The sequence below is a fragment of the Octopus sinensis genome, linkage group LG2, assembly GCF_006345805.1.
Source record: "Octopus sinensis linkage group LG2, ASM634580v1, whole genome shotgun sequence".
NCBI lineage: Eukaryota > Metazoa > Mollusca > Cephalopoda > Octopoda > Octopodidae > Octopus > Octopus sinensis.
Window position 1 is genome coordinate 69,395,511 of NC_042998.1, and position 23,938 is coordinate 69,419,448.

The 23,938-nt window shown below is 38.6% G+C and overlaps 1 protein-coding gene across 1 annotated transcript in view; it reads left to right on the top strand.

Moving 5' to 3' along the window:
• LOC115232330 (sarcoplasmic reticulum histidine-rich calcium-binding protein) overlaps positions 1–23,938 on the top strand; it is a 215,233-nt gene that overhangs the window by 131,025 nt on the left and 60,270 nt on the right. Inside the window, exon 2 of the mRNA XM_029802153.2 lies at positions 22,656–22,806. Within this exon, the coding sequence (XP_029658013.1) occupies positions 22,656–22,806 (151 nt within the window). The remainder of the gene's footprint in view (positions 1–22,655; positions 22,807–23,938) is intronic.

Here is a 23,938-nt window from a genome sequence, read left to right on the forward strand (position 1 = left end):
AATACCAGGCTTAAGATTATGAAAAGTAATGTCTTGAGGTTCACTCATCGGACTAAAAATTCTTTAAGACAGTGTCCCAGCATGGCCACAGTCTAATGACTGAAATAAGTAAAAGATAGAAGAATTTTCCCACCCTCTTTTCCAATCCCTACAGTCTCCCACTCACAGGGATAGGAATGCTCTCCTATGAAAAATTCAGCCCTAGTACGTACTAAAAGCAAAATGGGGAAGCTAAAGGAAAAAGACGGTCTGGATAAGGTTGTAGCAGAGATGAGAATATAGAAAATTACTATTTGTAAATCTCACAATGTGAGATGTTCAGCAACAGTACTTTGGACTAAAGATTATTTGCCAACATAACATGGCAGTCTTGGTTTAGGACGAATGTTACTGTAATTTAGCCCCAGGAAACATCATCTAGCCAAACAGTTATTCTGTGCTGATGAAGGGAAATAACCTGGAAATCGCAATACACAGATTCAAAAATATAAAGACACAGATCATGTCATATAGCCAGCTGGAGACAATGTCTCCTGGGGCTAAATTACTGCAATATTCATCATAAACCAGGACTGCCATGTTATGTTGGCAAACAAACTTTACTTCAAAGTACTGTTGCTGAATATCTCTCGTAAGATTTACAAATAGTACTTTTCCAATTTATAGGTCAGTGACTAGTTGTCACTTAAAAAACTATATATTTCAAATGGGAATTTGGCAGCACCACCTCTAGCTGAACAATTATTCTGTGCTGATGAAGGGAAATAACCCAGAAATCGCAATACGCAGATATTGTTTTGAACTGAGTGGGGGTGCTAGATTCTCTTGTTCGAAAATATAAGGACACAGATCGTTGTCGTATAGCTAACTGGAGACGATGTCTCCTGGGGCTAAATTACGGCAACATTCTCCTAAACTGGGACTGCCATATTATGTTGGCAAACAATCTTAACTACAGATGGGAATATGTTTGGTATTTCTGTAAATAAATAAAAGGGAGAAGGAATTGGTTAGATTTTGGTTAAGTTGGAATATCCAGAGCAAGGTAATTCTATTAAAACTGATAAGTTTATGTTACTTTTGATGTTGGCAGCTTATTAAGAAAGAAGGTAAGACATTTGATTAGGTTAGAGATGAGAGTAGTAGTAGTGGTGATGGTGGTGGTATCTTTTACTTGTTTCAGCCATTTGACTGTGGCCATGCTGGAGTATCACCTTGAAGAATTTTAGTCGAATAAATTGATCTCGGCATTTATTATATACTAGCAGTATCGCCCGGCGTTGCTCGGGTTTGTAAGGGAAATAACTATAAAGCATTTTTAGAGAGTTATAGCCAAAAAATGGGAAAAAAATGATGGTAAATTTTTTTTTTAGTTAAAAAGGTCGATGTGCGTCCCCTAGACAGTCTGTGGTTTGTGTTTCTGATTCTCGACCCCATGTCGAATTTATCGATTTTTTTTCAGAACTGGGGGAACTTTTCAAAATTTTCGCTGCGTTAGTTTTGAATTATGACATTGGGCTATGTGTGTGTCAAGTTTCATCAGAATCGGTTGAAAGCCGTGGTCAGGGTGAGGGTACAAGCAAACAGACACACAGAAACACACACAGACAAACTGCCGTTTATATATAGATATATATATATATATATTTTTAAAGCTAGGTACTTATTTTATCTGTCTCTTATGCTGAACTGCTGAGTTACAGGGATGTAAACACACCAGCACCAATTGTCAAACAGTGGTGAGGGACAAACACCACACATTCATGCATATATATATATATAATATATATATATATTATATATAGAATGGGCTTCTTTCAGTTTCTGTCTACGAAATCCACTCATTAGGCTTTGATCAGCCCAAGGCTATAGTAGAAGACACTTGCCTAAGGTGCCATGCATTGGGACTGAACCCCCGTGTGGTTGGGAAGCAAGCTTCTTACCACAACAACCACTTCTGCACCGATTGTTAATTGTTGACACTGTCCTCTGGAAAACCAAGGAATTGGGATTCAAGTAGTGTCTCTTTTTGTGTCTCAAACTTATGCACAACAATAGCATACTTGTGTTTTTATGCCAACCAATTTGTGAATGATTAAATAACTGGGTTCTTTTTTTATTTTACATGGTCAAAGGTTTCTAAATTACAGCATGATTTTATTGCATCAGTTACATTTTATAAATAAATGTCCTTCATATAGATGACCATTCAGGCATGAAATAGGAGTGGAATATGATCTGTGAGTCATGAAAGCTTCAGTGTTGTTACTTGTTTAGAAACTCAGTGAATAGGTAAAAATCCTGAACGGATTCTCTTTCATTTCTGTTGACAAATGCACTGTAGATTAAGCAGAAATTTACAGCAATCCCTCACCACATCGTGGTTCACCTATCGCGGTTTAATATTTAAGCTTATGTCAATTCCTCTGTGGTGGTATTTTGCATTTATAATAAAATAAATATATACAAATTATAAAAGTAATAATTAAAAATATACAGTAATAAAAAAATATACAGTACAGTACTTATTTTTGGATTTTGTTTGCAAGATTCTTTATGTGGGTTCGTGTGTTGAAGCATATTCTGTTGTGTCTGGGGAAAGTCATTCTCTTTTGGTGCCTTATAATTTAACACACACACTGGTAAAATTTCCACTCATTTACTTATTTATTTCTCTAAAATTTTCGTTATGTCTTGCAACCTTTTCAATACTTGTTGATTCTGTCCATTATTCAAAGAATGCAGCTTGAATAACAGAGTCAACAAAAATAAATAAGTAAATGAGTAGAAATTTTACCAGTGAGTGTGTTAAATTATAAGGCACTAAAAGAGAATGACTCTCCCTGGATATAACAGTACAGTACTGTTTCTACTTTGCGGATTTTCACCAATTGCAAGATAGAGTTTGGAATGTAGCACTCGCGATAGTCGACGGATTACTGTATTTCCATCTGTTGTGTGAGGCACATGGCTTAGTGGTTAGGGTATTTGGATCATGGACATCAAGTCACAAGTTCGATCCTTGGTGGTATGTTGTGTCCTTGAGCAAGTTACTTTATTTCATGTTGCTCCAGTCCACTCAGCTGCTAAAAATGAGTTGTACCTGTAGTTCCAAGGCTCATCCTTGTTACATTCTGTGTGACACTGAATTTCCCTGAGAGCTACATTAAGGGTACATAAGTCTGTGGAGTACTCAGCCATGTTAATTTCATAAGCAGGCTGTTCCATTGATCTGATCAACTGGGACCCTCATCATCACAACCAGTGATGGTGGTACCTGTTGCTGTTTAGCTCCAAATCAACCCTGATCACTCACCCCCCCCAACAGACTTTTATTGAAAAGCATTCCAACCACTTACATCAATAGTTTATTTGTGTTATTCTTTTATTTTTCTTTTATTTATTTCAGTCATTTGACTGCGGCCATGCTGGAGCACTGCTTTTTAGTCGAACAAATCGACCCCAGGACTTATTCTTTGCAAGTCTGGTACTTATTCTATCGGTGTTTTTTGCCGAAGCTAAGTTACAGGGACATAAATACACCAACATCAGTTGTGAAGCAATGGTGGTGGGGCCACAAACACAGACACACGAACATACATACACACACACATGCATACATATAGACATATATATATATATATATTTTTACAAACATACATTTTGTTGGATGGCCGTTGACTGTTCATGGAGTTCCTCCACCCTGTGACGGGTATTATTTTTCGTCCTGCAGGGTGTCTAAGAATCACCCTCCTCCCCAATCAAACCTGATGGGGTTGCCAGTTTAGTCGCTGACAACCTAACCATGCAGCAGGTTGTACTGGGTTACATGTCACCAGTAGCACATAAGAGCGACCTGACATAATTTATATAATTATATATATACATACATACATACAACCAGGCTTCTTTCAGTTTCCATCTACCAAATCCACTCACAAGGCTTTGGTTGGCCCAAGGCTATAGTAGAAGACACTTGCTCAAGGTGCCACACAGTGGGACTGAACCCAGAACCATGTGGTTAGTAAGCAAGCTACTTACCACACAGCCACATGTTTTTTAAAGAGTGGCGGTTTTTCTCCAATGGTGAAAAACATAAATGATCAGATATCTATGTTTGAATCATCCAAAATATATTATGAACAAATAAATATGTTATTGCTTGGCCTATACCAGTGGGTGTAACCAACCCACTTATGAATACCCTTCATTCATTGGACAATAAACTTTGCTTGCGAAGACCTATTGAAGCAAGTGAAATCAAAATCAAAATCGCTGATGTGGCCGATGACTGTACCACCTGATTGGCATGATTGCCAGTCGAATGTTAAAAGCACATCCGATTGTGGGGTGCAACCAACCCACTTATGAGTACCCCTCACTCATTGGTCAATGAATTTTGCTTGCAAACACCTATTGAGGCAAGTGAAAACAAATTGGACCAGTGGAACGTTAAAAGCTTATCTGAGTGTGATTGATGCCAGGTCTATGGATTGGCTCCCGTGCCAGTGGAATATCAAAAGCACCATTCAAGAGTGATTGTTGCCAGAGTCACTCTACAAGCACATGTGCTGGTGGCACATGAAAAACAACATTCAAGCGTAGTCCTTGTCAGTGCCACCGGACTGGCTCCCGTGCAGGTAGCACGTAAAAAACACCTTTTGAGCGTAGGCATTGCCAGAACTTCCTGACTGGCCCTCATGCCAGTGTCATGTAAAAGCACCCACTACACTCTTGGAGTGGTTGGCGTTAGGAAGGGCATCCAGCTGTAGAAACTTTGCCAGATCATATTGAGCCTGGTGCAGCCTCTGACTCACCAGTCCTCAGTCAAACCGTCCAACCCATGCCAGCATGGAAAGCGGATGTAAAATGATGATGATGATGATGATGATGACGTTTGGATTCTCACTCTTCTGGATGCACCTTCATGAATTATCAGCAGTAGAATTGATTTTCCTTCAAACTTTAGACTTTAAGATGACCCCACTTAACCCTTTTAAAGGCACAGATTGTCCCTTTTTTTTCTTCATTTTTTTTTAGAATTTTAGGGATTTAGATATATAGCTGAGATTTTTAAGTTTTTGGTTTCAGGTTTAAAGCTTTTGAATTTATGATTTCTTTCTCTGATGATTTTTCTGGTATCTGACAGAATTAAAGGGACCAATGTCTGTGTCCCCATCTTCTCTGTGTTGCTTTTTATAACTGAATATTGAAAACAACTTGATAAGTGAGTTTACTTACTGCAGAAGCATGGTGGCTATTATTCAAAGTTCCTGTAACAAGGGAAGTGTGTGGGACGTGATGTTGCTCATTTTTAGAACAGCCTACATAATTTGTGCTTTATATTGGAAACGAATGACAGCCAATTTTCTGCTATTTTGCTTGTTTTATTTAATGTTTAGTTGTTCTCTTTTTTTCTTCTTTATTTTCTTGTTTTGTTGCTTCATGTAGAGTTGTTATCTCTGTTGTGGTTGTTGATGTGTTATGATTGAAGTTGCATGAAGTTGTTTTGTATTCTTTTTATCAGGTTGGCTGTTTTTGTTGTGTAATTTGGGTCATATTTGTTTATTTTCCCTCGTGGGATACATTTTTGACACTAGACACTTTCTATAATTATTTGATTATATGTTTATATATATATATATATATATATATATATATATACATATACATATTAGTTATTTAGAATCCATAAAATCAGAAAAAATACACGCTCATATATTTGTCAGTAGAGTGGAAGATTAATCAAAGTATACAATATTGCAGATCCATTTTAGCTTATCATACCAATTGGTTTCACATCAGATATCAGATGATAGTGCAGTCAACTAACATCACATACTCTTCAGAGTGTTAGTAAACCGTATTAATATCCAGTGTGTGACCAATTGGTTAGACTGGCTGAAATGGATCTGAAATCAAAATCCAAATCAAAATAGATGAACATCAATGGAATTTGTATCCTTGTGGTACCAGTGCCGGTGGCACATAAGAAAACCATCCGAACGTGACCGTAGCCAGTACCGCATCGACTGGCCTCCGTGCTGAGGGCACGTAACAAACACCATCCGAGCGTGGCCGTTCGCCAGCCTCGTCTGGTACCTGTGTCGGTGACACATAAGAAAACACCATCCGAGCGTGGCCGTCTGCCAGCCTCGTCTGGCACCTGTGTCAGTGGCACATAAAAAACACCATCCGAGCGTGGCCGTCTGCCGGCCTCGTCTGGCACCTGTGTCGGTGGCACATAAAATCACCCACTACACTCTCAGAGTGGTTGGCGTTAGGAAGGGCATCCAGCTGTAGAAACACTGCCAGATCTGACTGGCCTGGTGCAGCCTTCGGGCTTGCCAGACCCCAGTTGAACCGTCCAACCCATGCTAGCATGGAAAACGGACGTTAAACGATGATGATGATGATGATGAATACTGTATACTTTGATTAATACACACACACATATATAAACACACAAATATAATATATACACAATTTATTGACATAGGCACAAGTGTGGCTGTGGTAAGAAGTTTACTTCCCAACCTTATGGTTCCATGTTCAGTCCCACTATGTTCACATTGGGTAAGTGTCTTCTACTATTCATTAGGGCCAACCTAAGTTTTGTGAGTGGATTTGGTAGGCAGAAACTGTCTACCAGCGACGAGCTGGCAGAAACGTTAGCATGCCGGGCAAAATGCTTAGTGGTATTTCGTTTTGAGTTCGAATTCAGCTGAGGTTAGCTTTGCCTTTCATCCTTTCGGGGTTGATTAAATAAGTACCAGTTGCGCATTGGAGTCAATATAATTGACTTAATCCGTTTGTCCCCTCTGTGTGTAGCCTCATTTGGGCAGTAAAGAAATAAGAAACTGAAAGAAGCCCATCATATGTACATGTATTTACGTGTGTATGATTTTTTTGGGGTGGGGGGTCTATGTTTGTTCCCCACCACTGCTTGACAACCAGTGTTGGTTTGTTTACATCTTTGTAACTTAGCAGTCCAGCAAAAGTGTCGATAGAATAAGTACTAATTCTTTGTAAGCCTAGTCCTTATTCTATCGGTCTCTTTTGCTGAACTGCTAAGTTACGGGGACGTAAACACACCAGCATCGGTTGTCAAGCGATGTTGGGGGGGGGACAAACACAGGCAAACAAACATATACACACACACATACAGATAGACAGATAGAGAGAGAGAGAGAGAGAGAGAAAGATAGTAAGCATTTCATTTTCATTTCAGCATTTCAAGAAGACCATGTTATGTTTTATATATTCCCAATTCCTTCAAAAATATGCCATAATTCTCCGTATTTACCCTCAGTTTAATTAATCTTAGTAATTACTTATGTAATACGATATTTTATTTGTGGAAGCCTCTTCCGTTTTGAACTGTGGGGAGGTGAGGGGAGATCAAGGATGTTGAATATGTATACATCCAACAACTTTTATCTTTAAAGCAAATAGAAAGAAGTAAAAAAACAAAAAACAAAAAAAAAGCAGAATTAGGTGAAAAACGAAACTGTTCGGTAAAGTGCGAAAGTGTAGACTTGTGTTTATTGAAGGGATGTTTATTTATTTGACTACAGGCAACAGCTTATCCTCGGTTGTTTTAGCGAGTGATGTGGTCTTGTTGATCTGTCGTTGCTGTATTTGGAAGACACAGAAATATCGGAAGAGGAGGGGGAGGAGGAGGAGAAGAGAGAGAGAGGGTGAATGTGATTCATGCATCTTGTGTTAAAATTAGCTTCAGATAAATTTTGACTGAGAGGTTATGTGTGTGTGTGTGTGTGTGTTTGTGTGTGTGTGTGTGTGTTTGTGTGTGTGTGTGTGTGTGTGTGTGTGTGTGTCACTGATAGATTAAACAGGAGAGAGACTGTATATGTTTGAACAGGTGTGTTTATAAATGTATGTACTCTGCACATGTGTATATGTATGCTGTTCTCAAGAAGAACCTACCTTAGCAAAACTGAGTTTTTGTAGAGTTGTGTGTGTATATGTAATCATCATCATCATCATCATTTTTTATCATCCGTTTTCCATGCAGGCAGGGTTTGGATGGTTTGAAAGGAGCTGGCAAGCCAGAAGGCTACACCAGGTCCCATTGTCTGTTTTGGCAAGGTTTCTACAGATGGATGCCATTCCTAACTTCAACCACTTTACAAAGTGGACTGGGTGCTTTTTCCATGGCACCAGCACCAGTGAGGTTGCCAACTACCTGCAAGATATGACCCCTAAACTGAGTGGAGATAGAGAATGGAGAAAGAAACTATAATGGAGGGAGAGGATCAGGTGTCTTGCTGAAGAGGTGAATACATGGCTTGCTCACCTGGAATGAGAGAGAGAGAGAGAGAAAGAGGAAGAAATGTGAGACCAAGGGACAACATGAATATGAGATAGAGTAGGATGTGCACTGAGTGAAAATAGTGTGACAGATGATTAGAGATAGGGAATGAGTTGTTGGCATTATATTTGAAGTTCTGATGAAGCTACAGGATGATACTTGAGCATTCAACTATGGGTGTATTGCATCTTGTAGCAGAAACAGCTGTAAGCTAATGAAGTTCATGGCTTACTTTTTTATTCCCCTGTCATTCTAATCTCTCTCACACATACACACATGCATGTATGTGTGTGTGTGTTCATGTGTGAAAGAGAGGTGGGGGGAGCTGCACCGACACTGGCAGGTATATTAGTGAGCAACTTTCAAGAGATGAAAATAAAAGTTGACCTCAGCAGGGTTTGAACCCAGAATACAGAATTTGTACAAATATTGAAATGCATTTTATTCAATACAATAACAACTCTGGCAATGAGAGAGAGATAGAGGGAGAAGGAGAGAGACAGAGAGAGTGAGGAATATATAGATAAGTGTGAGAGAGATTGGAAGAGGATAAAACGAAAACAGTGAGAGGTGAGAAAGAGAGGGAAAGTGCATGGATATTAGAGGTGAGGAGAGGAGAATAAATGAGAGAGAGAGAGTGAGAGAGTAGGCTTGTAAAGATGGTAGAGGGAGGAAGGAATGGAAAAGAGAATGGAACTGAGAGAGGGGGTTTAGGTATGTATGTGTGTGGGAGAGAGAATGAGAGACTGAAAGGGAAGCAAGGAAAAGTGAGAAAGAGATGGAGTGTGGATGAAAGCAGAGATGGGAATTGGAAAATGACTGAGAGAAAAGGGGGGAGACAGAGAGAGAAAGAGAGAGGGTGTAGCCTTGAACAGATGGCTGATAGAGAGAGAAGGGAAGAGAAAGGGAGTAGATAATGGGAAAACGATGGAAATGTGAGGGAGAGAGAGGAAGAACGCATATGTGTGTAATGAAGGGTTAGAACTAACTGGAGACAAGGGAAAGAATGAAGGTGTATTGGAAGCAAGGGGAGATAAAGAGAAAGAAGACATTAGCAGAGAGAGGAGGAGGAAATATAGTGAAAGAAAGAATAAGATAGGGAGGGGGGAGTAGTGAGAGCTGAGAGAGGGGAGGGTGGATAAGAGAGAGGAGTAAATAAAAAAACAACAACGTGGGTTGATAAGCAGAGAAAGAGTTGTGTGTTGGGGAAAGATAAACGAAGAGAAGTTGGGAAAAAACTGGCAGAAGTTGGTATCTTTGCAAAAAGAGTGTCTGACGTCATATTCTGTACTCCAGGCACTGACTGTGTTGTGGTAAGATGGATGTATGTGTATGAATGGATAGATGGATGTGTGTATGCATACATACACATGCACACACAAACACAAACATACACGTTTTTTTTTTTTGTCTTTACTTGTTTCAGTCATTTGACTGTGGCTATGCTGGAGCACTGCCCTTTGGGTTGAACAAATTGACCCCCAGGACTTATTCGTTGTAAGCCTAATGCTTATTCTTTTGGTCTCTTAAGTTACAGGGACATAAACACCCCAACATCGGTGGTCAAGCGATGGTGTAGGGGACAAACACAGACACACAAATACATACATACATATATATATATACCAGAGTAAGCACATAAATGTGAAACAAGGTGGAAAAAAGAGTACTCAGATACCAGAGGTAGAGTGATATGCTTTATTTAAAAGCAGCAGAAATATAATGGGAACATGAAACTCTGAGTAACAGCTTTTGTTATATTTCTGCTGCTTTTAAATTAAGTATATATATATATATCTATATATATATATATATAGATATATATATATTGTGTAAAAAACAAATCCGAAAGGAGAAGCACACTAACATGTAGAGCAGTATATCTTAAAAATGGGGAAGGCCTATTTATGGGATTACCTTAGGTTTCCTGTCCATAGTATCTTGTCAGATCCCTAAACCTGTTGGCCCAAGACCTCCTCTATATTTTAAAGAGGTCTTGGGCCAACAGGTTTTGGGATCTGACAATATGCCATAAAGCTAAACGCTTTATGGACAGGAAACCTAAGGTAATCCCATAAATAGGCCACCTCCTGGTTTCCCAGAACCCGGTCGAACTGTCCAACCCATGCTAGCATGGAAAACTGATGTTAAAAGATGATGATGATCAGGATGATGATGATGAGATATATATATATATATATATATATATATATAGGAGGTCTTGGGCCAACAGCTTTTGGCATCTGACAATATACCATAAAGCTAAACCCTTTATGGATGGGAAATCTAAGGTAATCCCATAAACCAGCCTTCCCCATTTTTAATATATATATGTGTGTGTGTGTGTGTGTATACACAATGGGTTTCTTTCAGTTTCCATCTATTTAATTCACTCACAGGGCTTTGGTCAGACTGAGGCTATAGTAGAAGACATTTGCCCAAGGTGCCATGCAATGGGAGTGAACCCAAAACCATATGGTTGGGAAGCAGGCCTCTTACCACACAGCCACACTTGCACATACAGAAAAGATTTAAAAAACAAAAAAAAACATTGATCTTTCAGTGTGTGTGTAAACTTTTATCCTTCAAATTTGAAGACGGCCTTGAAGACTCATATTGTCCCAGATATCGTGCTAATCTGTGTTGTTATATTCTGGAGCTACCTTCTTCCTCGTAGAATCAAGTTTATCACACCAGACTCATACTGTGGTTTATTCCATCTATGATCCGTAGTTTTTGTCTCAAGGACTCATATACAACCTTCTCAATGAAATCTTGTGCCCAGCTAAAACAAACTTAAACATGAATGGCTTCATGATAAGCCTATACAACCAGGTGGTAGCTACAAGCATCTTGCACAAAATTAGAATGTTGTGTTTGATGGAACTATTAATAAGAAGATAAGAAAGAAGTAAATGAAAGCTTTGAGGAAGTAAAGGAAATATGATTGCAAGAACTGTTGGTCTACAACAAGCATATCATTCATCCCAACTCCTTTGCATCCTAAAATGACCTTCACATTTAATCTTTTGAATTGGTCACTACAACAACTGAGATAGTTGTAACAAAATGGAAATTTCTTTGTTTTAGTAGAAGTTTCAACATCCTCAGTGATGTGGACATGTTATATTTCCTATGCAAGGTGGCGGGGGGGGGGGGCTATGGTTTTAAATCTGTAAGAAATATCTTGTTCCATCTGTAGTAATCACTTGATGGTAAAGTAAGCAGTAGGAGCAGCATAAAATTGGAGTGTTTCATTGACTTCCCAGTAGATATATGAACCCACTTCATTCATGTAACATTGAAGAAACATGAAAACACACTCCACCCACTTGATGCTAATGAAGAACACAAGAGAAAGAAGGTATCTAAGGACCATTTGAGACTGTAAAATTGAAACTTCTACTAAAACATGAATGACTTCATGATAAGTCTATACAACCAGGTGGTAACTACAAGCATCTTGGACAAAATGAGAATGTCATGTTTGATAAGAACAGGATAAGAAACAAGTAAGTGAAGGAAATATGATCGCAAGAACTATTGGTCTACAACTAGCATATCATTCATCACAACTCCTTTGCATCCTAAAATGACCTTCACATTTAATCTTTTGAATTGGTCACTACGACTGAGATAGATGTAACCATGTCTATGGAATATTGAGTAAAAAGATCCAGCTGCTTTTGGATTGGTTAAAACTTGTTCAATACAGCTTCATGCCATCTGCAAACAAAAGGTGAGCCATGCCTCTGGATTTAGAGTATCTTGTTTCTGTAAATAACATTATTTGCAAGCAGATATGATAACAGATTTAATGAAAGGACAAAGAGCAGTTCTAACAAGATACCACTCTGTAGGACGCCTTCTGATAACCTATGATGTCAGATTTAAATAGTTTGTTTATCACACTCAGTTGGTGCACATAGTCATGGTGAGGTGTTGAATAATAAACTGCATGGAGTTGTGCAACTTTGGTTACTTGTAATGCTTTGATAATCCACCCATGTGGTCTGGCTACACTACAGCCAAATTCCTGTGATTTCTTTCAGTAAAAGTATTGACTGGGGTCTGCTCTAGACATCCCAACACTTACTTCTTTCTCCTAACTTGCTCAGACATTATTTTAATATTGGTGATACAACAATCCATTGAGAACAGATTAACCCTTTTGGTACCAACCTGGCTAAAACTGCCTCTGGCTCTGCAGTACAAATATCTTGTTTTCATAATTTCTGAATTAAAATCTTCCACCAAACCTTAATCACAATTTATGTTCCTAACACTAGCTGAATGATAACTATGTTATTTTACTAAATTCTTTGTTATATTTGAAATTAATTTAGTAAAGAATTTAGTAAAATAACATAGTTATCATTCAGCTAGTGTTAGGAACATAAATTGTGATTAAGGTTTGGTGGAAGATTTTAATTCAGAAATTATGAAAACAAGATATTTGTACTGCAGAGCCAGAGGCAGTTTTAGCCAGGTTGGTACCAAAAGGGTTAATCTGTTCATCTTAATAGAGATATAGTAATGAAAGAGTTAAAATATATAATAGAGAAACAATTCTTAACCCTTTCATTACCAACCCGGTTGAAACTACCTCAGGCTCTGTAGTACAAACATCTAGTTTTCATAAGTTTTGAATTAAAATCTTCCTCCAAACCTTAGTCACAATTTATGTTCCTAACACTAGCTAAATGATAATAACTAAGTTATTTTACTAAATTCTTTGTTATATTTGAAATTAACTGAAAGAAACACAAAGCATCTCACCAGAAATATGGTAACAAAAGGGCTAAGGGGCCTAGAGTATATTTTCTACATGAAGATTGGACAGGTTACAAAGCAATAATGTTTCCCCTCGGTGGTCATGCAATTTTATTTCTCTAATTTTATAAACCTAGCATTTTGTGGCCTCTATAAAGAAATATTTGATGAGTTGCAAAGTTCTGCAACTTTAGATGATTTGGATTTATACAACCACTAATTTTTTAAACACTTCAAAGACTGTGTGTGTGTGTGTTTAAACAAATGAACACACATACACAAGGAATTTTGGGTATATAGCCAAGTGGAGCAGACTTTATTGAGCACTACCATCTGTCAGTCATTTTGATTCCTCTTCTCTCTCTCTCTCTCTCTCTCTCTCTCTCTCTCTCTCTCATATCTAAGCCCACCCATAAAATACCCACTACTTAATAAGGAGGACTACCCCACTTGGCAATATTCCCATTCCATTTCCAATGTACAACATCTTACTGAAATATTTATTATTTCTTCCTATAAACACTGTTGCACCCTTATCTAAACAAAACTAGATTTTATTTTCTATTACATTATTTTAGAATTATTCCATAATTTATTTAAAATAAACTGTCACATGCACACATGCATGCTCATATGTGTCCTAACTACACATAACATGCACACAAATATATTATTCTTGATAGAGTCTCTGACCCACATACCCTTACAACACTGTCTGCACCATATTTAATCAAGCAAGAAAAGAAGAAAATAGTAATTATTCTCTTCTTCCCACCTCTCTCTCTCTTTATCTATTTTACTGAATTTTTTTATCTTTCTCTCTCTCTCTCTCTCTCTATCTATCTATCTATCTATCACTCTCAATCTCCCCTTGTCTCTCTTCCTCTATATCTCTCACTCACATGTATATATGTGAATGTAACTAGGGCATTTTCTTCAAATAGCTAACGACTAATTAATGCTTTCATAGACTTTAAAGCCACATTTGGTAGTGAACACACACATACACACACACAATATGTGTATGAGTGTTCAGTTAGGGCAGTCAAAGTCAAAGATTACCTATTCAGTTATTTTTCAGTATACATATCTGGTAGACAAGGCTACATCTTCTCATTTTCCTATTTATTTTAATGCGTGGCTTTTTTACCTGGAGGGCACAACCTGATATCTCCATCCGCTCCCTTTCTTTTTGGGAGACCCATGTATCTCTTCTACAGCCAGACACCTGTTCCAGTTCCTCTTTCCTCCTTTATTCTCTCTATACCTGGCACAAGGCCACCTCCTTCGATACTGCATTCCCATTCTTTTGAGGGTTAAATGTAGTGGCCAGGTATTATTTGATGTAGTTATGGGATCTTGTAATGGTGCTGATATTTCCAAATCAATAAGATCAAACATTTTAGATTCACTTCAGAAGAGATTCTGCTCTGCATAATTCAGTTTTTAACCATGACGTCAGTCTATCCATTCAATGAATTTATTTTACAAAGATTTAATTGTTATACAATAGATACTGTTAATAAGGGGTTTAATGAGATTTTCAAAGAATTAGGCTTAAAGATTACAGCTGATACGAATCTTGATAAATATACTTCCCATGCGTCTAACAAGAAATTTCAATACTTTAATATGAATTCCAAGTAGCTCCAATAATTATGAAAAGAAAACAAAAATATTCTTATCTACTCCAGGCACAAGACCTGAAATTTGGGAGGAGGGGACCAGTTGATTAGATTAATCCCAGTACGCAACTGGTACTTAATTTATCCACCCCAAAAGAATGAAAGGCAAAGTCGACCTCGGTAGATTTTGAACTCAGAACGTAAAGACAGACGAAATACTGCTAAGCATTTCCCCCGTCATGCTAACATTTCTGCCTGGTCACTGCCTAGAAAACAAAAATATTAACATCAGTAAACACTTATCTAGTTTATTAAGGGAGCTTCTACATAATTGATCAGTATGCTAGAAACAGCAGCCAAATTTCCAATGTACTACCATATAAAGTAAAGACAGAAACAAGGTCAGTTATTTAAATCAATACCAGTATGTAACTTGTGTTTATTTCATCAATAAACAGCAGTGTTGACCTTGGTTAGATTTGAACTCAGAACTGTAGTACTAGATACTGCAAAGTAATTTTTGTGATGTTGTAAATGGTTCTACCACTTCACTACCCCACTGCTTCTATTTCTGAATTGCTCACTTTCAACTCATATATACAGGGGAGGTAAATGAGATTGCAGGGGAGTGGGGAATTGCATATAGAAAAGAGGCAAATAAGCTTATATGGACACTCAAATATGTAAGAGAGAAAATTAGATGTGCAGGGGAGGTAAATGCGGTTAAGTGACACTCAGATTATAAAGGAGAGGTTAATGAGATTGGGCAACACAATCTAATAGGGAGATAAACGAGGTAGTGTGGTGGGGAGGAACTTAAGTTTATAGGAGAAGTAAATGGGACACTCAAATATATATATATAGGGGAGATAAATGCGATTGCATAAGGCATTCATATGCATAAGGGAGGTAAGTGGGATTGTGTGGTGTTCATGCTTTTCTTATAGTCAAGTTAGCGTTTTAGATTTCCAGTGCCATAGTTAAATAACTTGTGGTATTTAGCTACAGCACAGGGACATCTGATCTGGTTTATTCTGACTCAATTTCAAGGTCTTATAATTTTCAGGAGAATGTTTTTTGTAATATTCTTTTTCCAAGCCCATTAATGTTATAGTGAGTGGAATTCCACAACAAAACAAGCAAAAAGCAGGAGAGAAATCCTCAGAAAGAAGGATGTCCATCAAACAAGTGTTTTGGCTTGTTAGTTCCTGACACTCTAAGGGAGCCAGGCCTACCTAGGTAATGACTCCTAAGTGTCCTTCTGCTGTTATTTAAGTGCCACCTTCAGTGGGGATTGAACTTGGAAACTTTGAATGAACTAATTGCTCATCAACTAAGACCACTACATGAGCTATAAGTAAACACGTTTCAGCTGATATACCCTCCAACCTTCATCAGGTGTCTTGGTGAAATTTTGAGCCTGGGTTCTCATTTCCTAAGGTAATTTTCAATGTTGTTGTTGTTGTTGTTGTTGTTATCATTATTATTATTATTATTCACACTATGCCATATGCCCGTGGGCATATGGCATAGTGGTTAAGAGAATGGGCTACTAACCCCAAGATTCCAAGTTTGATTCCAGGCAGTGACCTGAGTAATAATAATGATGATGATGATAACATCAAAAATACCTTAGGAATGAGAACCCAGGTTCCAAATTTCCCCCAAGACACCTGATGAAGGCTAGATGGCATATCAGCCGAAACGTGTTAACAACAAACAAGATGAGGACAAATATCCGTCAAATGTAAATAATGTACATAATTCCTCATCTCTTAAATATAGAACTATATATCACGTGATCATGTGACCGACCAGACCATCAGATGTTGCTACACATCGCTAGTCACAATGCGTTCGCATTGTTTTAGCCTTCGAATGACACCACCCTGCTGGCTAAGCGAGCAGGCCAACAGAAGAAAGAGTGAGAGAAAGGGTGGTGAAAGAGTACAGCAGGGATCACCACCCCCTGCCTGGAGCCTCATGGAGCTTTTAGGTGTTTTCGCTTAATAAACACTCACAACGCCCGGTTTGGGAATCGAAACCGCGATCCTACCACCGCGAGTCCGCTGCCCTAACCACTAGGCCATTGCGCCTCCAGAACTATATATATATATATATATATATATATATCTCAAACCATCTAACCCATGCCAGCATGGAAAACAGATTCTAAATGATGATGATGTGTATATGTGTGTGGCTGTGTGGTAAAAAGCTTTCTTCACAAACACATGGTTCCAAGTTCAGTCCCACTATGTGGCACCTTGGGCAAGTGTCTTCAACTATAGCCTCAGGCCAACCAAAGCCTTGTGAGTGGATTTGGTGGACAGAAACTGAAAGAAGTCCATCGTGTATATGCATGTGTGTGTGTGGATGTGTCTGTATTTATCCCTCCCCACCATCACTTGACAACCAGTGTTAGTTTGTTTACATCCCTGTAACTTAGCGGTTTGGCAAGAGATTTTGATAGAATAAGTACCAAGCTTTAAAAGAATGTACTGGGGTCGATTCATTTGACTAAAAATTCTTCAAGGCAGTACCCCAGCATGGCCACAATCTAGTGGCTGAAACAAATAAAAGCTAAAAGTTATATATAGAACATACATACATACTTATATGCTTATATATATGTGTGTATATGGGGGGAGAGAGAGAGAGAGAAAAAAAAAGAGAGTGAGAGATGGTGAGGGAATGCTGAAGTTGTATCTGCAGAAGACAACATAACTATAGAAATATTTTAAGTTCCAAAAATGCCAACATTCTAGAAATGTTTTGTTCTTGTTGTTTGAGGGTATATATATTAACACAACTATATTTAGACATTTAGTCTTATATATACATACATATATACATACATAAATACATGGCTGATGCTAGTTTCACGTAACTGGCACCCATGCCGGTGGCATGTAAAAAGTACCTTTTGAGCATTGGGCCTCAAGGGTTGGGTCTCATGGAGGCAATGACCGAGACCTTTGACATAATGCCCATGCATGAGAAGACTCATCAAGCCAAGTAAAACCACAGTCGTAGCAGATGCCAGTGTCACACAAATGGCACCTGTGTCAGTGGCACATAAAAGCACCCATTACATTCTCGGAGTGGTTGGCATTAGGAAGGGCATCCAGTCATAGAAAACTATGCCAAATCTGACTGGAGTCTGGTGCTGCCTTCCAGCTTGCGAGCCCTGGTCAAACCGTCCAACCCATGCCAGCATGGACAATGGATGCTAAATGATGATGATGATGTTGATATATAAGTCAATGAACACAAAAAGAAGACAACACAGGTGGGACAAGTCTTAATGTACCTAGGTACATACATATATGCATGTACTACCTGCAGCCTACGGTACCATGCTGTCCATTCTTTTCAGCTGTCGAATCCTTTCCTGATTATTCTGGCCATGCCAAGGAGGCAAACTTTTTGTAACAGTTCTACTGGGCACTCTATTCCAATTTAATTTATATTCCCCTTGATAGCTTCTGATACTGTTCCCAAGGACCCAACAGTAATTGGCACTATCTCCACCTTCTTAATTTTCCATTGCCAGGCTATTTTGTACTTAAGAGAGTTGTGTCTATATCTTTTCGTCTTCTTTCTTGATTATTTGAGGGTCAAAGGGGCATGCATCATCAACTATATAGCATATGTGGTGCATCTTGTCAACCACCACCACTAGGTCCAGTCTGTTATGCTCTCATACCTGATCTGTTTGGATTGGGAAATCCCAGAGGATTTTGCTATTCTCTAACTCCACCACTCTCTGTGGTTTGTCCTCATACCACGTCTTGCCTCTCTCTAGCCTCCACTTTTTCACACACTTTCCAATTATTATTATTATTATTAAGGCAAAAAGCTAGCAGAAAAGGCAGCGATATGGCAAAATCATTAGCACACCAGGTAAAATGCTTAGTGGTAGTTCGTCTACTGCTACTTTCTGTGTTCAAACTCTGCCGGGGTCGACTTTGCCTTTTATCCTTTCGGGGTCAATTAAATAAGTACCAGTTATGCACTGGAGTTGGTGTAATTGATTTAATCCCTTCTCCTAAATTTGAGGCCTTGTGCTTCAAGTAGAAAGGATTATTATCATTATTGTTATTATTATTATCATTATTATTATTATTATTATTATTATTATCATAGTGGAGCACAATGGCCCAGTGGTTAGGGCAGTGGACTTGCGGTCATAGGATCATGGTTTCGATTCCAAGACTGGGCATTGTGAGTGTTTATTGAGCAAAAACACTTAAAGCTCCATGAGGCTCCAGCAGGGGTGGGGGCGAACCCTGCTGTACTCTTTCACCACAGCTTTCTCTCACTCTTTCTTCCTGTTTCTATTGTACCTGTATTTCAAAAAAAGGGCCAGCCTTGTCACACTCTGTGTCACGCTGAATCTCCCAAAGAACTACATTAAGGGTACATGTGTCTGTGGAGTGCTCAGCCACTTGCATGTTAATTTAACGAGCAGGCTGTTCCGTTGATTGGATCATCTGGGACCCTCGTCGTTATAACCGATGGAGTGCCACAATTATCATAAGTGTGCAAAGCTAGCAGAGTCATTACCATGTCGGGCAAAATGTTTAGTGGTATTTCATCCTTCTTTACATTCTGAGTTCAAATGCCACACCTGCTGAACCCTAGGCCCAATGCAAGTGACTTGCCCTGACCCCTGAACTTACTGGCCTTGTGCCGAAATTTGAAGTTGTTATTTCTTTTATCATTAAGTGTAGACCTGTATGTCGGAGAGAAGGAATTGGAGAGGGCACTTGCTTTTGGGGTTTCTGTGAAATCTCAGTGGGGCTCCTTGATTATCCCTAGAAGCCTTCCTATATCAGGAGGGCCACATCTCTATCATCTTCCCTGCCACCTTTTTTTTTAACCTTTGTATGCTATGCATATGTCCCTTCTTTTTCAGTGTATAGTGTGTACACTTAATTTCTTTCTTTCTTTTATCATTTCATTATACGTAAACTGCTAACACTTTCTGTCAGTCTTTGTATTGTCCCCTTCATTCTTCACCCTTCACCATCTCCATCACCATTGTTTAACATCCATTTTCCATGCTATCATGGGTTGGACGGTTCATCTGGGGTCTGGGAAGCCAGGAGGCTGCACCAGGCTCCAGTCTGATCTGGTAGTGTTTCTACAGCTGGATGCCCTTCCTAACAGTAACCACTCCAAGAGTGTAGTGGTTGCTTTTTATGTGCCACTGGCACAGGGACCAGAGGAGGCTGGCAACGGCCACGATCAGTTACATGCCACTGGCACAGAAGCCAGTCAAGGCAGCGCTGGCATTGGCCATGATTGAATGGTGCTTTTTATGTGCCACTGGCATGGGTAACACAACTACAAATTCTATTTGATTTTTATTTTGATGTTGATGTACTTGACTCAATAGGTCTCCTCAAGCACAGCAGGTTGCCCTACAATCCAAGGTAAGCACAGCAGGTCATCCTACGATCCAAGGTACTTTGAATGGGCTGGGGCTGGTTATGTGAAGCTGACGTAGGATACGCCATGTGGAAAATAAAGGAAATTATCATCATCATTATTATTATTATTGTGGTGATAGGGTGTTGGTATAGGAAGAGAAACAATAGAATGCCCATCAAAATGCCATGTAGGGAGCAACAAGAATTCAACCCCAAAAGTTGCTGTTTCTCTTCTCCATCCTTACAACATAAAGCATATTCCAACCTCTGGAATTATAACTATAATTATTCTCCAACACTAGACATTTCTTGTTTCTTCATATTCTACCATTTGTTGCTAAATGCCACCTGTTTTTTTGCTGAAAGTGCCAAAGTCTATTCCTATAATTGTGAAGGCATGTGGCTTAGTGCTAGGATATTCGGCTCACAGTCACAAGGTCATAAGTTCAATACCCACTGGTTCATTGCGTCCTTGAGCAAGTCACTTTATTTCATGTTGCTCCAGTTCACTCAGCTGGCAAAATTGAGTTGTACCTGTATTTCAATGGAACCACCCTCTTCACATTCTGTGTCATACTTAATCTCCCTGAGAACTACATTAAGACTATGTGTGTCTGTGAAGTACTCAGCCACTTGCACGTGAATTTCACAAGCAGGCTGTTCCATTGATCGGGTCAGCTGGAACCGTCTTTGTCGTAACCGATGGAGTGCCTGTTGTTATTCTTCCTATAACTGTTTTCCAATGCTAAACGTAACTATTTCCCTTTGATTCGGTCGTTTGTTACCAAATGGCATCAAGTATTTTCTCTGCTGCTTCTGCTGGGAATTCTGAAGTCTGCACAGATCTTTGATAGTCTGCTGCCAACAACATAACAACAGACCATTATCTTCTCTAACTGTGGTGGGTGGCAATGATGTAATAAGTGGAGGAGTTCTTCAGCTTTTATCAATTTTTTCATCACCTTTCATCATCATCGCCACCACCACCACCATCATTATCATCATCACCATCATCACTACCATCATTATTTTCATCATCATCATAATCATCATAATCACTGTTAATCTCATCAGCATAATAGCTGTTGGCCTCTATTACCTTCCTGCTCCCGCTGCTCTGTTTTCTTCCGCTCTCTGCTGCTGTAAGCTGGAGAGGGGGTAGTGGTGCTAGTTGTGGTGGTGACGGTGGCAGTGATGGCAGTAGTGGCAGTGGTATTTGTTACTGCCTATGGCAATGGTGGTGATGGTGTTGATGTTGTTGATGGTGTGCTAGTGGTGGTATTAGTACTACTAGTGTTGATGAAAGTGATAGAGGGAGATACTATCACGTGTACACAACTCTAGTAGTGGGTAGACAAGATACCAAATATATCTATTTCTCTCTCTTTCTCTCTCTCTCCTCTTTCCCACCCTCTTATTTAGTTTTTCTTTTCCACATCTCTATTCAACATACATTCACATAATGCAATCTTCGCCTTTTCATTAAAATAAACATCTGTACATACACACATATATACACACATATAACTACACATTTATGTATATATGCCTACATATGTTCAAACTGTCTTTTTAAAATCATCTTCTCCAAAATTTACCTGTATATTTCTTGTTCTTCATCAGAGAATCCATTTTTTTTCTTCTCTCCCCCACAAAAATCTGATACCTCGCACAACTGTCTTATGACTCGTCTTAAATTTCTCTCTAGTAGGTTTATCGTTGCACTCTGAGAACAAATGCAACACTGCTGAGCTCATCTTAAAAGAGAAGAAAAAAGGAAAAAAAAAAAAGAACGCCTACGGCTATACTAAGTTGTGTGTGACCTTTCAGTCCAAAACCAAACTAACATCATCCACAAAAAACAACTATAATAATAATAATAATAATTATGAGGATGAGACTGACAAACTTTTAGTCAGTTCCATTGATTTTGGTAGGCTTTTTATTGTTGTTCTCCCACACCGGCAACTATATCAGCATCAACACAAATATACCTATCTCTCTCTCTCTCTCTCTCTGCTGTAAGCCTGGCTGGCACACGTTTGTTAGCCCACACTGTTCGTTGGCAAACCATTTAAGGATTTGCCAGTTGCTCCCTAAAATCAAGAATAGAGGACCCCTTAAAAATATTACTGCTGCTACCAAGAAAAAATAATCCAAAAAAAAAAGGAATAATAAAAAGAGTTTAAGAAAAATATATGGAAAGGAAATCACGCATTTTGGTGTAAAAGTGAATGTTTGATGTAAAAGCAAAAAACATGAATTCAAAATGGGAATAATATTCCAAAAATTGGGGGATTTTGTAGGAATTGGAAGAAAAAAAATGTGGAAATAATTGATATTTAAAAAAATCTATTTTTATATTCTAAATCCAAAGAAGAGGAATACATCTTCTGGCCATGGAAATGGAGTATGAAGAAGATTCTTCAAATTTATCAGATGTTGGATCTTTAGCTGACTGTGATGATGTGTCCATCTATCTTTCAGGCCTAACCCCTCTACATCAGGCCGTACTGGACGGTAACATAGCTGTGACTAAACTGTTGATTGCTCATGGAGCTGATGTTAATAAACAGGATGAGGACTTCTGGACACCTTTACATGCCGCCTGTGCCGAAGGACATTCAGACATTGTCAGGTGAGTGAGTCTCTTAGTTTATTATTTTAGTTATATTTTATATATGTTTATATGTATATATATTACACACATGCATCCATATTTATATAAATACATACATGACAAATCTGACACTGGAGTTTTGATGCAGCCCTATGGTTCACCGGATTGGATCCTATTAGATTCTCCAACCCATGCTAGCATGGAAAAAATGGATGTTAGATGATGATGATGATATATATATATATACACACACACATACATACATACATACATACCTGGTACCTGCCTACATACATATATACATTCGAACACACTTATATACATACATGTGCATACATATATGCACACATACATATTCATATAGATACATAGGTACAGACACACCTATATGTTCATACACACACACACACACACACATATACACATATGCATACATACATAAACACATATATGTACAGTATATTCTGCCAATTGAAGAATAAGTGCAAAATTCTTCAATATTTTGCCAGATATCATTTATCAGTTTCCATCCCACCTTGGATTTTGTTAGTTCAATAGAGTTATTGTTGACTGCTTATTAATATTTGTGTGTATGTCTGTATATATATATGTGTGTGTGTGTGTTGGTTAAAAATCTGAAAGAGTATTCAATACAGGAAGAGTGCAGTAGTTTTTTTTTTTTAAGCCTGTCCTGGGCCCAGTTATTCTGGAGTTTCCACAATGTACAGACACTTCTTCAGATAAGTCAGACTGTCTCAGTTTCACATGTCCAAAGAAAAAGCTGCATGCCATGGAAACTCTGTTAACAAACAACTGGACCGGCTCAAACAATACACATACACACATGTATGTATATGTAATGTATGTATGTAAATGCATATTGCATACACACTCATACAATCGTGCACACACACACACCCACACACAACTCCTTTTTTGTATAGATGCAAAGCCTGAAATTTGGGGAGAGAGAGCTAGTTTGTGGGGAGGGAGCTAGTATGGGACAAATTTAGTGGGAGGGAACATCAACCCAAGTGCTCAATTGGTGCTTAATTCATTGACTCCAAAAGGATGAAAGGTAAAGCTGACCTTAATGCTACTTGAACTCGGTATATACAAACAGATGAAACTCCACTAAATATTTTATCGG